The sequence below is a fragment of the Heptranchias perlo genome, chromosome 9 (assembly GCF_035084215.1).
Source record: "Heptranchias perlo isolate sHepPer1 chromosome 9, sHepPer1.hap1, whole genome shotgun sequence".
Classification (NCBI taxonomy): domain Eukaryota; kingdom Metazoa; phylum Chordata; class Chondrichthyes; order Hexanchiformes; family Hexanchidae; genus Heptranchias; species Heptranchias perlo.
In genome coordinates this window covers 45170093-45187949 of record NC_090333.1, presented here as the reverse complement: position 1 = coordinate 45187949, position 17857 = coordinate 45170093, and the positions used below count along the sequence as shown (strand labels likewise).

The 17857-nt window shown below is 42.6% G+C and overlaps 1 protein-coding gene across 1 annotated transcript in view; it reads right to left on the bottom strand.

Moving 5' to 3' along the window:
• The window catches only part of podn (podocan), a 50181-nt gene extending 46827 nt beyond the window's left edge, over positions 1-3354 (bottom strand). Inside the window, exon 1 of the mRNA XM_067989708.1 lies at positions 3103-3354. Coding sequence (XP_067845809.1) covers positions 3103-3354 — 252 coding nt within the window. The remainder of the gene's footprint in view (positions 1-3102) is intronic.
• Positions 3355-17857: the final 14503 nt, after the last annotated feature.

The following is a 17857-nucleotide window of genomic DNA, read 5'->3' as shown; positions in this document are numbered from 1 at the left end:
TTATGTCACATATATGATTTGTGGTTTATTTATGGTTGTTTATTTTTCACCAGAAAATGATTTATGACATCTTATGACCCAAGTTACTTCTAATGACAATTACCATGACCATTTTGAATTTATTAGTTCTGCAAAATGCATAAAATAGTGTACCAATAATGAAGTAATGTAGGAGTTGTAAAGTTACTTTGGTGTAACGTTATTTTGGCACAGAAGTATAGTATCAAACTTTAAGAATTTGAATACAACAAGAACAATTTCCATTTATATGGTGCTTTTAACGTAGTAAAACGTCCCAAGGCGCTTATAAATTATAACACTTTATTGGACAGATGGACGGGGGGGAATTGGTAAATGCACTGTCCAGTGTTGAACTGAGCCACATAGACCAGGAAGGTCCCAGTTTGATCCCTGGTCTTAGCTAATCTCAGGCTGGGCAGAGGTAGAGGCACTATAACTGGCTTCAGTATTCACGGTCTAGGCAGGAGAAGAGTCATCTTGTGTCCCTATTCCTAACCATTTTTCAGTGATCCTAAGCTTGCCAGGCTCAGCTGTACAGTCTAAATGCTAAGATTCACACAAGAGATCACTTGGGTCAAATAACAGAGAACATACAGTCTGCATCAGCATGAAGAATAAGTTAATAAGGCAAATCTACAGGGACAGAATTGAAAAGCAAAGAAGTTATGTTAAACTTGCATAGAATCTTGGTTAGACCACACTTGGAGTATTGTGCACAATTCTGGTCTCTATATTATAGAAAGGATATAGAGGCAATGGAGAGGGTACAAAAAAAGATTCACAAGGATGATATCAGAATTGAGAGGATATCCTTATCAGGAAAGGCTGAACAGGCTGGGGCTCTTTTCTCTAGAAAAGAGAAGGCTGAGGGGTGACCTGATAGAGGTCTTTAAGATAATGAAAGGGTTTGATAGGGTAGACATAGAGAAAATGTTTCCACTTGTGGGGGAGTCCAAAATTAGAGGTCATAAGTATAAAACAGTTGCTAATGAATCCAATAGGGAATTCAGGAGAAATTTCTGTACCCAAAGAGTGGTAAGAATGTGGAACGCAATACCACAAGGAATAGTTCATATAATCATAGAAAGGTTACAGCATGGAAGGAGGACATTCTGCCCATCGAGTCTGTGCCAGCTCTATGCAAGAGCAATCCAGCTAGTCCCACTCCCCTGCCCTATCCCTGTAGCCCTGCAAATTTTTTCCTTTCAATTACTTATCCAGCTCCCTTTTGAAGGCCATCATTGAATCTGCCTCCACCACTCCCTCGAGCAATGCATTCCAGATCCTAACCACTTACTGTGTAAAAAAGTTTTTCCTCATGTCACCTTTGGTTCTTTTGCCAATCACCTTAAACCAATGCCCTCTGGTTCTTGACCCTTCTGCCAATGAGAACAGCTTCTCTCTATCCGCTCTGTCTAGACCCTTCATGATTTTGAATACCTCTATCAAATCTCCTCTCAACCTTCTCTGTTCCAAGGAGAACAACCCCAGCTTCTCCAGTCTATCCACATAACTGAAGTCCCTCTTCCCTGGAATCATTCTAGTAAATCTCTTCTGCACCCTCTCTAAGGCCTTCACATCTTTCTTGAAGTGCGGTGCCCAGAACTGGACACACTACTCCAGCTGTGGCTGAACCAGTGTTTTATAAAGGTTCATCATGACTTCCTTACTTTTGTACTCTATGGCTCTATTTATAAAGCCCAGGATCCCGTACACTTTTTTAACCACTTTCACAATCTGCCCTGCCACCTTCAACGATTTGTGTACATATACCCCCAGATCTCTCTGTTCCTTTATCCCTTTAAGAATTGTGCCCTTTAGTTTATATTGCCTCTCCTCATTTTTCCTGCCGAAATGCATCACCTTGCATTTTTTTGGGTTAAATTTCATGTGCCATGTGTCCGCCAATGCCACCAGCCTGTCTGTACCCTTTTGAAGTCTATCACTATCCTCCTCATTGTTCACTACACTTCCAAGTTTTGTGTCATCTGCAGATTTTGAAATTGTGTCCTTTACACCCAAGTCCAAATCATTAATATATATCAAGAGAAACAGTGGTCCCAGCACTGACCTCTGGGGAACACCACTGTACACCTCCCTGCAGTCGGAAAAAAAAAATTCACCACTACTCTGTTTCCTGTTACTTAGCCAATTCTGTATCCATGTTGCTACTGCCTCCTTTATTCCATGGGCTGCAATCTTGATGACAAGCCTACGATGCTGCACTTTATCAAATGCCTATGAAAGTCCATATACACCACATCAACCGCATTGCCCTCATCTACCCTCTCTGTTATCTCATCAAAAAACTCTATCAGGTTAGTTAAACACGATTTGCCTTTAACAAATCCGTGCTGGCTTTCCCTAATCAATCCATGCTTGTCCAAGTGACTACTAATTCTGTCCCGGATTATCGTTTATAAAAGTTTCCCCACCACCGAGGTTAAACTGACAGGCCTATAGTTGCTGTGTTTATCCTTACACCCTTTTTTGAACAAGGGTGTAACTTTGCAATTCTCCAGTCCTCTGGCACCACCCCCATATCTAAGGATTTTTGGAAGATTATGGCCAGTACCTCCGCAATTTCCACCCTTACTGCTCTCAGCAACCCAGGATGCATCCCATCTGGACCGGGTGACTTATCTACTTTAAGTACAGCTAGCCTTTCAAGTACTTCTTTATTGAGGCAAATAGCATAGATGCATTTAAGGGGAAGTTAGATAAGCACATGAGAGAGAAAGGAATTGAAGGGTATCCTGATAGGGTTAGATGAAGAAGGGAGGGAGGAGGTTCATGTGGAGCATAAACGCCGGCATAGACCAGTTGGACCAAATGGCCTGTCTCTATGCTGTAGTTTCGATGTAACTCGATGTAATACCAGCATGAGTCAGGAGCGGAAGAGGGAAAACTCGGGGGAGAGGAAGCAGCAATAGCTACAATCAGCACTTTATCAAATGCAACCGAAGGGAAACATTTGTTACAGCTCTTACTAATCAAAGGGACGAGCAGACATAGCCAATAGTTAATTTTTGCAGAGTAAAAGCACAAAGATTATTCCTAGGGATTTGTATTATTCCTTACCTGCAAAGATAGGTGCAGTATTGACTTTGATAAGTTCCTGGGAAATTCCTTTAGATCCACCCCACCACAGTCCACGGTTCCATCCAGGTTACAGCTGCAGTCGGCAGGGCAATAAGGCATTTGGACTTCAGGTTCAGTTGTCTCTCCTGTGTGATTCTCTATTGAGTCATGGAAATCATTTTCCTCGCATATAGCACTACAGCTGAAGCTCAGCAGCCACAGCAACAATGGGCGTCCACTGCTCCAATTCATTTTACCTCCTAAAGCAACATAATTCATTAAATTTTTAACACATACAAGTTAGGGTGGAATGTCTCATCCTCCCTGATAGAAGATTTCAATTTAATGAAGTTCTATTATTTAAATATAATTATCTTCTAAAGAAATCTAATTGTTTTGATTTATCAAGAATGCAAAAAAATAAAGTTGGATTGAGTTACCATTTAACTTATTAAATATATGTGGTTTGTAAATCTTTCAAATTTAAAATCCACAAAATATTCCATTCTTCATCATGATATGTGCATTAAGTTACAAAAAACATGAATATATTCAATCAACTTTCTGTTTGGACTATTTCATGTTTGAACAGTTGACAGTGAGAGTTAAATATTTTGATACATTTGACTATTTTATTAAACCCATAGTGTTTTTTACATTAAACAGAAAATGACTAATATTATGATTATTATCAATATTGTTATTTAAGGGAGAGGACACAGTCAACCTACCTTGATCAACTCTTAACAATTAATTCAGTGTTAAGCTTCACAGTAAGAAAAAGTGGTTTTTATGTCTCCAAAGTGCCCTGGATTTGGAGAAGTTTTTCCAGAGGAAAAGAAAGATCCTTTCCAGATGTGAAACAAAAACTGGAGACAAATATGCATCGATTTCCAAACAGGACTTCCGCCCTTCATCAAAAACGTGAAAAAGAAATGTTCAGGTCTACTCTAGAGCTATCATATGGAAAAACGTAATTCTGCAAAGACATTTCTAGGGAAAGTCTCTGTAAAGCCAGGCCAAACAGACTCCTTTTATATCTAATCACGCATTTTCTGTTTGGCTATTCGCCCTAATAACACAGAGAAACATGTTGAACTCAGTAATAACACACCACTCAGAGAGAGAAAGCAGGAAAATGCCACGTATTAAATTTAACACAAACTACTAAATTCTATTTCAATGACATTTTAAAAGTGCTTTACCTCGTCTGGTGTCATTAATTAAAACCAGAATTTTCTGTACCATTTACCAAGCACTGAGATAATCACTAACAGGACCGACAAAAGGGCATTCTATTTAAAGAGGTAGCTGTTTGATTTAGACCAGTCTGAGCAACTGAATGTCTTACTTTGTAAAATAACAGTTTCCCAACATAAACTGCCTTATTGTGACCGAAATTGATTAATATCCCCCTTTTACAACAATTACGGTTTTGATGACCCCTCCTTGAACCCGTCCTATAGCAAATTACACCCATCCAAATACCTCGTAAGTATGAAAAACAAAAGCCAATATCTGTACACATGTAGCTGCAACTTTACTTTCACTGCATTAATTTACTTTTATAACAAGAACTCATTATATTTCCAGGTGAAGTAACAAGCATTTTCTGTTCTACATTTTAGTTATGAGTATACTTAGTTTTGACTTACTGCATTAGCAAATATGCCACTAATGTATAATTGTTTACAGTGGTGCCATGTCTCCAACAGTTAAAAGGAAATGCTGTGGACCAAATTTGTATTTTAATCTGAATTCCTATTAACTCAGTATTCTAGGGGTGACTGCATTTTCTGGCTAACAAGTTAAAAACTTACATTTCCAGTTAATTACTAATAAACCACCAGGAGAGGATTCATATAAAGTGATTTGGACAAGTTTCTGCCCTAATGTCTTGCAGACTGATACGCACCTGAATCTGTTTAAAATCAACGTATACAGATCCAATACAACTGCACAGTGGCGAACAATCCTTCAAGAACATATGACCTGAAGATATTGCTTTGCCTTTTCTTGCTGCCGGGAATTACTCTGGCTCAAAGTTTCAGTAATGAGGTGCCTTCAGAATCTTTGACTTCTCTTTAGGTTGAACTGTCAATCAAATCTGAGTCTCGCATCTATCATTGATAAGGTACCTACCTCGGCAAAGTTCTCTAAAGAAATAAGCCTTCACAACAGTGCCTGATTCAAACGCTCATGTTATGACTATGATTTATAGGAATGTGTTCCTTTGCTCTTTTGGGACTTTATAACACATGAGATGCATGTTTGAGACCACACAAAGTAATCTACCATATTTCCTCAATTAGAATCAAATAGTTCTTTAAAATTCTGACATATTCTGGCTAGATCTTAAATCTTTTTTTTTATATATAGGATTTATTATTATTTGCTAATCAATGTAATAAAAAGTTAAATGTTAGTAAGACATGTTCTCGTCGAACCTATATTCAGCTGTGATATGTTTTGCCCCAGTTTATTAAATTAACCTTTTCCTACTTAAAATCATCAGTAATTTTCATGCTTCTTTATTCATTGTACTCTGTTAAGCATTGTGCCCATCAAGCTGAGGGATGGAATACTTTCTATTTTGGGTACACATTATCAGCACCAAGCTCTCTCTGGTTAGGCAGACCAATTAGGTGCAAAGTAAAACTCTCTTTACTCAGTCTGAACGATGTGCCTCAACACCAACCTCAGAAGAGCTGCCAATTTTTAATATATATTTGTTCTGGAGATGTGAACGATGCTGACAAGGCCACGTTTATTGTCCTTAGAAGGTGGAGGTGGGCCTACTTCTTGAACTGCTGCAGTCCTGTGGTGATGGTACTCCCATTAAAGTGTTGTAGGGAGTTCCAGAATTCTGACCCAGCGATGATAAAGGAATGGTAGTATATTTCCAAGCCAGGGTGGTGCGTGAATTGCAGAGGAACTTGGAGGTGATGGTGTTCCCATGATGTTGCTGATCTTGTCCTTCTTGTTGATAGAGGTGACTGGGCTGGGAGGTGCTACTGAAGTAAGCTTGGCGAGTTACTGCAGTGCATCTTGTAGATAGTACATACTGCAGCCACAGTGCACTGGTAGTGAAGCGAGTGACTATCGAGTTCAGTGGCAGGGGAATCGATCAAATGTACTGCTCTGTCCTGGATTGTGTTCAACTTCTTGAGTGTTGTTGCAGCTGCACCCATCCAGGTGAGTGGTGAGTATTCCATTACACCCCTGACTTAAGCCTCGTAGATGGTGGAGAGGCATTGAGGGGTCAGGAGGTGAGTCAGTTGTTGCAGAATACCCAGCCTCTGCCTTGCTGGTGATCCCAGGGTGTTAATGGTAGGAGACCCGGTAATGATGGCACTGCATGAAGGTCAAGAGTAGGTGGTTGGAAATGGTAATTGCTTAGCATTTATGTGGCGCAAATGTTACCTGATACTTCTGAGCCCAAGTCTGAATCGATTCAGGTGCTGCTGTTGGCTGTCATGGGCTGCTCCATAATCAGAGGAGTTGTGAATGGAGTTGAACACTGTAGAATCATCAGTGAACAACCCCACCCCAGGCCTTGTTGATGAAGCAGCTGAGAGTTTGGTCAATGACACTACTTCAAGAACCTCCTGCAACAATATCCTGGGGATCCGATCATTGGCTTTAGGTGTGAGAGTTATGATTCTACCCACTGGAGGCTTTTCCCATTGACCTCAGTTTTGCTAGCGCTCCTTTGTGCCATACTTGGTAGAATGCTGCCTTGATGTCAAGGGCAGCTACTCTCACATCCCCTCCAGCATTCAGTTCTTGAATCAAGGCTATGACGAGGTCAGGAGCTGAGTGATTCCTGGTGAAACCTGAACTAAGCATCAATGAGAAGGTTATTGCTAAGTAACACTTGACGGCACTATTGATTACTTCTTCCATTACTTTCCTGATCATAGGGCAGTAATTGGCTCGGTTAGATTTGTCTTGCTTTTTGCAGAGATGTCAGTCATGGCTCAGTGGTAGCATTCTCACCTCTGAGTCGGAAGGTTGTGGGTGCAAGTCCCACTCCAGAGATTTGAGCACAAAAATCTAGGCTGACGCTTCAGGGCAGTGCTGAGGAAGTGCTGCACTGTCAGAGGTGCCGTCTTTCAGATGAGACATAAAACCGAGGCCCCGTCTGGTCTCTCAGGTGGATGCAAAAGATTCCACGGCACTATTTCGAATAAGAGCAGAGAAGTTCTCCCTGGTGTCCTGGCCAATATTTATCCCTCAACCAACGTCACTAAAAACAGATTATCTGGTCATTATCACATTGCTGTTTGTGGGACCTTGCTCTGTGCAAATTGGCTGCTGTGTTTCCTACAACAGTGACCACACTTCAAAAGTACTTCATTGGCTGTAAAGTGCTTTGGGACATCCTGAGGTTGTGAAAGGTGTTATATAAATGCAAGTCTTTCTTTCTTTAGATAGGACATACATGAGCAATTGTTCACATTATCAGCTAAATGCCAGTGTCATAGTTACATTGGAATAGCTTGGCTGGGTGGCCAGCTAATTCTGGTGCACACATCTTTAGCACTAAAGCTGGAATGTTATCAAGGCCCATGTTCTTTTCTGTGTCCAGTACACTCAGCTGCTTCCTAATGTCATGTGGAGTGAACCAAATTGGCTGGACATTGGCACCTATGATAGTGAGGACTTTGGAAGGAGACTGAGTAGGACTGTGCACTTTTGGCTGAAGGTGCTTGCAAACACTTCAGCCTTGTCTTTTGCATTCACATGCTGGGGTCTACCATAGTTGAGGGTGCGGATGTTGATGGGCCCTTTCCCTCCCCTTAGTTGTGGATGTGGTAAGGCTATTGAACTTTGCTCTGATCTATTGGTTGTGGGACTGGTTATCTCTGTCTGTAACCTGCTGATTTTGGTGTTGAGCCTGTAGATAGGCCCAGTGTTGTAGTTTCACTAGGTTAATGCCTCATTCCTAGCTATGCTTGGTGCTGCTCCTGACATGCCTTCTACACTCCATATTGAACCAGATCTTCCGACTTTATGGTGATCGAGAAGCGAGGGATGTGTCGGATCTTGAGGTTACAGATTCTGGAGGTATATAATTCTGTTGCTGACGACCCACAATACCACACGGAGGATCAATTACTGACCTCAAATATTCACTCCCTCCCCTTTCCCAAAAAAATTGATAAACTTCAGAAGAGCGAATAATTACCTTGGAATCCTCTTGTCTCTTTAAATAATATCACCAAAATAGTGTGATTAGATTTGTCCCCTTCGTTTGGTACATCATTCTAACTCACAAATTTAGGTAATCTCTTAATCTGATTTGAGTGTATAATAATTTTTCCCCAATGGTGATAGTGAGTGCGATACACATTGGAAAATGGTTTGAGCCAGCATGTGCCAAAAGCCCAATAAAATTAAAGACCCTTCCAAGCCACCGATTAAAATACTTCAAATTTGGGAGTTTCTTGCATTGCACTTTTAACCTGTCTTGAATTTAATGCCGAGAATGGATATTTTATTCTTCCATAATTTGCAAAGTGGCGTTACAGAGGTTACAAAAGTAATACAAAAGCTACCAGGCCATTTCAGATCCCATTAAATCAAAATGGAATTAATGGTTAACTGGTGCTGTATTCCCTGTACAATATGTTAAGTACCTATGTTAAAGTATTTACTGCCATTGGATGGGTGTAGCTTTATATTTTAAACCATGGACCTACCTATGCTATACCTAAATGCTGTAGCGCTTTTCAACATTTCTTTCTGTAGAAAATACAGTTTGTTGATTCTGAATATTTACACCCCTGATATTAACTCTATTAGTAGAAGCTGTGTGTAAATTTCCCTTTCCATGTTAACCAATAAAAAAATAAAATAACCACTCCAATCTAACAACTAAATCTTATATTGTATGACAATGATATTTCCAACATAAATACTTTACTCAAGTAGCCTACATTGGTCGCATTAACCAATATATATTTAGCCCCTTCTCCAAAGATAGATAAAATTCAAGTACATTGAGAGTGCAAAAAGTAGCAGATTTTCCTGGTGTACTAATTAAATCTTGATACTTTCCAATCTAGCATAATAAATTTACGGAATGAATATTGACACCACTGTGTCAGCCAATGAGTTGGAGACCAGGGCGGGACTTGTGGTTTTAATTTACAGAGTCTCCGAACTCATGATCGAAATTACAGCAAAGTCTCCCAAGTACAGCAGGATTCTTTCTCCAACAAAATGCAGTGAGTGGAGGATAGTTACATAGGATTGTTACATAATACAAATTATGTGCGTAAAATCAATCCTAGTGACTTACAGCAATGCGGTCTCCAGGCGTGATTGATGGGGGAATTACCCAATCATCTCCATTCTGGCCTGGACTTGTGGTTTCACTATATGCAGCCATAAATTTATCACTGGGGACCCTGACCGGCTTGGGGCCTCGAGCAACTGCACGGTCCCAACTCCTCCCCGTGCAGATCAGTTATGTTGTCATTGGTCAAGCCCTGTAGCAATCATGCAGATCCAAGTGCATTGAGCAAAATGCCTTGAGGGAATACCCTGGAGACAGGACATTAGTGCAGAAGGAACAAAGCCATGCTGACTACTCACCATGCAGATAACTAGAAGATCTTCTCAGCAAACAGTAAGGAAAACACAGCTCGATGTTACTGCCTACACGAGAAACAATAGTTCTTATGATCTCAATGTAAGTATGCTTTTCATTCTTAGCATGGGAATTTCTGATATGCTTTTCCTTCATTTCCAATGTCCTCTCAAGGTGATGGTGAAAACAGGAGAGTGAGAACCAACCCTTACAGCATCTTGCTGCATGATAAAACCATGAGCCCAGAAATTGCTCATAAAATAACGGCAATGCTAACAGGGCTCACTGTTATTTCGGGGCAAATGGAAGAGCAAGTTCCGGCAAGCGTACATGCGCAGTCAAATGCAGAAATCCTGAAGTTGCTGTACCATTTGCCCTGCTCGTTTGAGAGCTGCGTGGGAAGGACAGCTGAATGAATGGGCCAGCGTGAACGTGCTATCCTGCCCCGCTGGAAATGAACTAATCTCTCCATAAAAAAGGTACGCTGGGTTTTTCAGGCCTAAACTAACTTTTAACGGCGGGGTCTTAGTGACTGCCATAAAACTTCTCTGGCACTGAAAATTAACTTTTAAAAATGTGGAGTCTCATTACTTCCGATTTTAATTGGTGCTGGACATTTATAAAAAATAAAAAATATAATTTTTAAAAATCTTTTCTGACTGTCTCTTTTTATCTGTCTTTTAATTCGATATTTCGTACCCTCTCTTTATTTCACTTTATCTGATTTTATATTGAATTTACTGTTGTAGCTTTCATTTGCTGGTTCTGACTCTGTGCGTCTTGTCAGGGATGCTTCAATCTGACTGGTTGAAGGGAGAGAGAGATCCTTTCCCCCCTCACACAGCTCAGAGATGCCCGGGAGAGAAGGCTGCACTTTTTGCAGTTCATCATTGAAGCAAGTTGCCCCAAAAGACCGCGAATAGTTAGTGGGTGAGTTTATAACTAACGAGCAGCGGGCAATGTTCGTTCGCCACTCAGCGCAATTTCCAGGTCATGATGTTTTAGACTTTCTTATTCTTCAGGCAATCAGCCTCTCATTCTGATGAACAGAATGGACTTGTTCTGGTCTGTCAATGAAAATCGATATTTAATGAAGATGCATTTATACTTGCATTGTACCATAGCTTTTTATTTGAGTTCAGTATAGTGGTACCTGAGATTACTATAGAATTGTAAAATTTTACAGCACATAGAAGTCCATTTGGCCCATCGCACCTGAGCCAGCTCTTTGAAAGAACAATTCATTTAGTTCTATACCCTGTCCACTCTGCATACCATACCAAATCTTTAAAAAAAATATATTTATCCAGTTCCCCTTTAAAAAAAATATGAATTCTGTTTCTGGTAAGGTATTCCAAGTCCTAACAACACTCTGCATAACAAATTCTCCTAATCTATCCCTTCATTCGTTTGGTGTTACCACCACCTCCATCCTTCTCCCTGGCCACTCTCTGAGGCTGAACCAGACCCTTCGCAACCTTGGCTTTCTATTTGATCCTGAAATGAGCTTTCGACCACATATCCACTCCATCACCAAGACCACCTACTTCCATCTCCGTAACATCGCCCGTCTCAGCTCATCTGCTGCTGAAACCCTCATCCATGCCTTTGTTATCTCTAGATTTGACTATTCCAATGCTCCCCTGGCTGGCCTCCCATTTTCCAACCTCCAAAAAGAGGAGCTCATCCAAAACTCTGCTGCTCATATCCTAACTCGCACCAAATCCCATTCACCCATCATCCCTGTGCTCGCTGAGCTATATTGGCTCCTGGTCCGGGAATCCATCGATTTTAAAATTCTCATTCTTGTTTTCAAACCCCTCTATGGCCTCGCCCCTCCCTATCTCTGTAACCTCCTCCAGCCCTACAACCCTTTGAGATCTCTGCGCTCCTCCAATTCTGGCCTCTTGTGCATCCCCGATTTTCTTCGCTCCACCATTGGCGACCATGCCTTGCTAAAATCCTTGTAGACTACATCAAACACGCTACCTTCATCGAGCCTCCTTGTTACCTCCTCAAAAAATTGAATCATGTTAGTCAGACACGACCTTCCCTTAACAAATCTATGCGGACTGTCCTTGATTAATCCTTACTTTTCTAAATGATGATTAATACTGTCTCAGAATTTTTTCCAATAATTTGCCCACCACCGAGGTTCGGCTGACTGGCCTGTAATTACTTGGTCTATCCCTTTCTCCCTTTTTGAACAACGGTACAACATTAGCAGTCCTCCAGTCCTCCGGCACCACACCTGTAGACAGAAAGGATTGGAAAATGATGGTAAGAGGCTCCGCTCTTTCCTCCCTTGCTTCTCTTAACAGCCTGGGGATATATTTCATCTGGGCCTTGAGATTTATCTACTTTCAAAGATGCTAAACCCCTTAATATTTCCTCCCTCACTATGTTTATTCCATCCAATATTTCACACTCGTCCTCCTTAACTACAATGTCTGCATCGTCCCCCTATTTTGTGAAGACAGACGCAAAGAATTCATTAAGAACCATACCCACGTCTTCTGCCTCCACACGTTACCTTTTTGGTTTCTAATAGGCCCTTCTCTTTCCTTAACTATTCTCTTGCTCTTTATGTATTTATAAAACATTTTTGTGTTTTACTTGCCAATATTTTTTCATGCCTTCTCTTTGCTTTCCTAATCTCCTTTTTAATTTCACCCCTGCACTTTCTATACTCCTCTAGGCTTTCTGCAGTATTGAGCTCTCGGTATCTGACAAAAGCTTCCCTTTTTTGTCTTATCTTACCTTACATTCTCCTTGGCATCCGGGGGCTCTAGATTTGGGAGTCCCACCCTTTTTCTTTGTGGGAACATAGTTGCTCTGAATCCTCACTATCTCCTCCTAGAATGCCTCCCACTGCTCTGACACTGATTTACCTTCAAGTAGCTGTTTCCAGTCCACTTTTGTTAAATCACATCTCAGCTTAGTAAAATTGGCCTTTCTCTAATTGAGAACTTTTACTCCTGTTCTATCTTTGTCCTTTTGCATATCTACAGTAAATCTAACTGAATAATGATCACTACCACCAAACTACTCTCCCACTGATATTCCTTCCATCTGCCCAGCTTCATTCCCTAAAATGGAAGAAAAGCAATTGCAGATGATTCTCTGGCTACGACTGGATAGATAAGAATGGAAACAGAAAATGCGAGAGAAGCTCAGCAAGTCAGGCAGTTAACGTTAACTCTGTTTCTTTCTCCACAGACGCTGCATGACTTGCTGAGCTTCTCCAGCATTTTCTGGTTTTATTTCATATTTCCCGCATCCACAGTATTTTGCTTTAGATAAGAATGGAACCAGGTGAGCGCTGTCCCACCCAGCTGGATGAGAGAGGAGCGGCGTTGGAGGAGAATGGTGTGGTCAACCATGTCAAAGGCTGCAGACAGGTCAGGAAGGATGATGAGGGATAGTTTACCATGGTCACAGTCACATAGGATGTCATTTGTGACTTTGATAAGGGCCGTTTCAGTACTGTGGCAGGAAACCTGTTTGGAGGGATTCAAACATGGAGTTGCGGGAAAGATGAGCATGGATTTGGGAGGCGACAACACATTCAAGGACTTTGGAGAGGAAATGGAGGTTTTCTGAGGAGAGGGGGTTTATGACGGCAAATTTGAAGGGGAAGGGGACAGTACCTAGGGAGGGAACCGTTTACAATATCAGCTAACATGGGGGCCAGGAAGGGAAGTTGGTGGTCAGCAGTTTGGTGGCAATAGGGTTGAGAAGCAGGAGGTGGGTCTCATGGACAAGCTGAGTTTGGAGAGTGCATGAAGGAAGATAGGAGAGAAATTAGAAAAAGATGCGTGTTCAGGGCTAGGGCAGGGGGGATTCTTAGGGGAAGTTTGGCTGGGTGGGCTAGGGGAAGGGAAGGAAATGGCAGAGGCAGCTGAATGGATGTTCTCAATCGTAGTGACAAAGTAGTCCATGAGCTCCTCGCACTTGTTGTTAGAGGTGGAGGAGGCAGGGGAGAGGGGTTTAAGAAAACAGTTTGTAGTGGAGGATAAGCCTGGGGTTATCTTTGCATTCCAGGATGATCCTACAATTGTGAACAGTTTTGGCAGAGGAAAGCAGGACCTGATAGTGCTTTATGTGGTCCAGCCAGATTTGGCAATGAATGGCTAAATCAGTTGTCCGCCATAAACGTTCAAGTCTGCATCATCTTCTCCATTATAATGAAAAGACAAAGGGCTCGATTCTCGGACCTCCGTGCCGGCGGGTTCATGGCGGGGGAGGCGGTTCCGAAAATCGGGGATTCCCAGGTCGAGTCCGGAGCCCTGCTCCAACCCGCCCACTTCCGGGTTCCCCAGTGACGTGCTTAGATGCGCACGCAGCCCCCGCATGCGGGACTCCCGCCGGCTTTAATTAAACCAATTATTTACATAGTTCAGATCGTTGCAGACCTGATTTGTAGGATATTTTAGGAGGGGTGGGATTTTCAACTCAACTGAGACTATTTCCCGTACTGGGGGAAACACTCCCAGATGAAATGGACATGTTGCAGCCACCAGCCTGTGGCAGCTGCAGAGGTCCACTTGACAGGTGGGGGGGGGGGGGGGGAGACCCTTACTCGTTGCAGGAGGCCACTCTGTCACTTTGGACAAAGTTTGGCCTCCACCACCCTCCTCCTAACAATAAAATTCACCAACTTGGAGCCTCAATCCCTGTGTGCAGACACATTTACCGACCTTGCGGACCCCCTCAAACGTACATCTTCCGGATGGGGGCCGCCGTAGCTGCAGTCATGACCTCCTCGGAAGACGAACAGCATCACCAGCCTCGCCGTCCACCTCTGACACGTGGAGCTCCACAACAGTGCTGTGACACATCCACCTGTACAGCAGGAGGGAGCTCAACCGCAGAGAGAGATGCTTCGCAGAAGGCACTACCCTCACCACAGGGTCTACAGACCAAGGCTCAGCTTCCTGGACCTCTCTGAGCAGCAGTGCACACGGAGGCTCAGAGTCACTCGACATATAGTTATGGACATCTGCAGCCTCCTTCATACCGAGCTGCTCCTAGCTGGCACAGGCACCATCTTCTTACCTGTCGCTGTCAAAGTCACCACTGCCCTCAACAACTTCTCCTTCGCATCCTTTCAGGGTGCCACCAGGGACATCGCCGACGTCTCTCAGTCGTCTGCACAAAAGAGCCCTGCAAATACACCTACACCCACTCTGCAGTGACACAATGGGTGGCATCAGTTGTGGGTCTTTGTAGTGATCCTCAGGAAAGGGCATTATTGCACAAATCAGACAAGATTTGCAAAGACGTGGCAATAGAGGTGACAATATATGTAATGTGAGTTGATCAGAAATCAAATATAAGTAAAAACCATGACATACCCTCAAACACCCTTGTGCATCCCCTTCATGCTCATGACATGTTTGCCTTACGCTGCCTACTACACATATGTGATGCATGCCCTGTGGCTGCAGCACAGGTAGTGGCAGGTTGAGTGAGGCTGACCGTGAAAGAGATGCATGAGAGGGTGAGTATGAGATAGAGCCATGAGATTGTATGAGGATTGGGTTGAGTGGTAGTGGTGGGATGAGTACTGGCGAGGTGAGTAAGTGCAGGTAAGATGAGGATGAGCTTTGAGTGGGTGTGAGGAGTGATGTGACAGAGTAGTGTTGACAGTGTAGAAGGAGATGTGGGGTGGGGGCGGTGATGTGGCAGACGGAGTGTAGGGGAATAAGTGTACTCACTTCGGCTGACCTACTTAGGTCATTGAAGCGCCTCCTGCACTGTATGCAGGTGCGCGATATGTTGGTGGTGCTGGTGACCTCCTCTGCCACCTCGAGCCAGGCCTTCGTGGTGGCAGTGGCAGGCTGCTTCCTCCCGCCCGCCGGGGAGAAGATCACTGTCCTCCCCCTCCTCCTCACCCCATCCAATAATACCTGGAGTGAGGCATCATTAAACCTGGGAGCAGCCTTCCCCCTGGGCTGCTCCATGCTGTAATTTTGCCTATTTTCTGCAGCATCAGTCAGTGGAGGACTGCCCCTTTAAATAGGGCTCCTCCAGCTGACAGCCTATGATGCGGCTGCGCAGTCCGCCCGCTGCGCAGCTTTCCAGCGCGAAACCCGGAAACCAAGGTAAGTACCTTCAATCAGGCTGCGATCCCGTGCGGAGCACCCCGAATTCACTGGGCGCGATCCCCCGTTGCCAACCCGCCTCCCTCCTAAAATCGAGCCCCAAGTTTCTCCCTCCTTATAACTAAATCCTCTCATCCCTGGTATCTTAGTAAATCTCTTCTGCACCCGCTCCATGACCATCCAAAACTGGGCACAGTATTCTAACTGCAGCTTAACCAATGATTTGTACAGGTTTAGCATTGCTTCTTTCTTTTCTACTCTATGCTCCCATTTTTAAAACCTAGGATCCCATATGCTTTTTTAAACAACCTTATCAATATGTCCTCCCACTTTAAACAATGTTCAATGAAATACAAGTATTCAGAAATTATGAAATAAGAAATTAAAAGCAGTACTTTCGCAAATGCTTAAACCTGATCTAGTTCCCTGCCCTAAAAGGTGGCCACAGATCACACTCTAGATGTTGAATAACACAGAATAAACTTTTAATTTAAAATAAATACCATAATAAGCCATATCCCACCCATGAATGACCTCTAAGTTTGTGCTCTATCACTATATTTCTTGAATTCAATATTTTATTTGGAATTGTTTGGGCTCCTTGGTGAACCTCTGATCTAACCTACATGATTTGTCCTGGATACTTAATGCTAATGCTAGGCACTTGAAAAGGGGAAGTGTTTCATTCCCCAGCAATAATTTCCCTTGATGTCAGTAAAAATCCACTAAAAACAACAGGCCTAGAATTTTGCAGACCATTTGAGGGGATTTAATTGTGGTGGATTGGAGTAGGGCACAGCTCCTGCCTTAAGTTTCCTCCACATTTGCGCCCAGATACACAAGTAATCTGGGCCCAAGCCAATTGCGTGGCTTAATAGATTGCAGAATTTTGGGCTTAAGTGAGTAACTACAAAACACTTAAGTCTCCTTGATCTTTAAAGTCTGTCCATCAAACCTTCCATCCAAATGAATCTCTGCCCACAAAACTTGCCCCGCCCCCGACTCGCAAATGCTCCAAATGTGTTTGTTCGAGGGGGTCTCTCCAGATTGTGACCAGATGTTCAGGCACAGCAGGAACAGTGTCATTTATTTGGTCTTTTAATTGCAATTTTTTTAGGTCTTTTAAAGAAACAAAATTTATCCTCACTGAGATCTGTCCTGTATTATCTGTTTCTTTTAATGCATTTTTATGGCAAGATAGGTCACATTAAAAATTGTAAAGCTTCCCCGATTGCCAGTTCTTAAAAATGCTGTGCATTTTTATTGAAATATTAAATTTTAAGACTCAAAGAAGAAATATACTGGCGTGGTTTCAGCATTTCCTTGGGCCCAGATTGTTTACATTAATTTACACCCATTTTAAGTTTGGCACATTCTAATGAGATTAGGAGGATACTTGGGTGTAACTTGACATCGGCAAAATGGGCGCAGGTTCGGGGTTGCATCTAAGGAGGAAACTTCAGCCCAGAATGTTTTAAGCCCTGGCGGTGATGCAAAGCCACAAGAATGATTGCCAAGTTTCAGAAGACTGAGCTACGAGGAACAATAGAAAACACTTGGGCTTTTCAGCTTCAAAAGAGAGTTCTAGGAAATATTAGAGGTGTTTAAGAGTAAATGGAATAGAAAAGGTAAGTCTGGGCACTACAAGCTAAATTGTGACAAGGGCCATAGGCTCAACGTAACAAAATTTAGGATTTTCATTAGGGAGTTCTTTTCATAAAAAAAGAACTTTGCCCTGCTGGTGGCGTTTCACACACAGTTGGTACATAAATCAGAAAATCCTAAATGTCCTACCCATGATTTTCCAACCATAGAAATCAATGGTTAGGGAATCAATTTTCCAGTATGCGTTGGTTGTGTGAGACCTTGTCAATGGTGTGAAACTTTGAAATATTCATCCTAAAGAGTGATCATCACAGGAGTGGACTTCCAGTTGGCAAAAACCCTGTAATTATTAAATACTGTTGGATGCTGTAGGTTCTTCCTGAATTAATGAATTTAGATGGACTGAATGCCTGACTGCAACTTACATCTGAGCTAGTCAACCTGC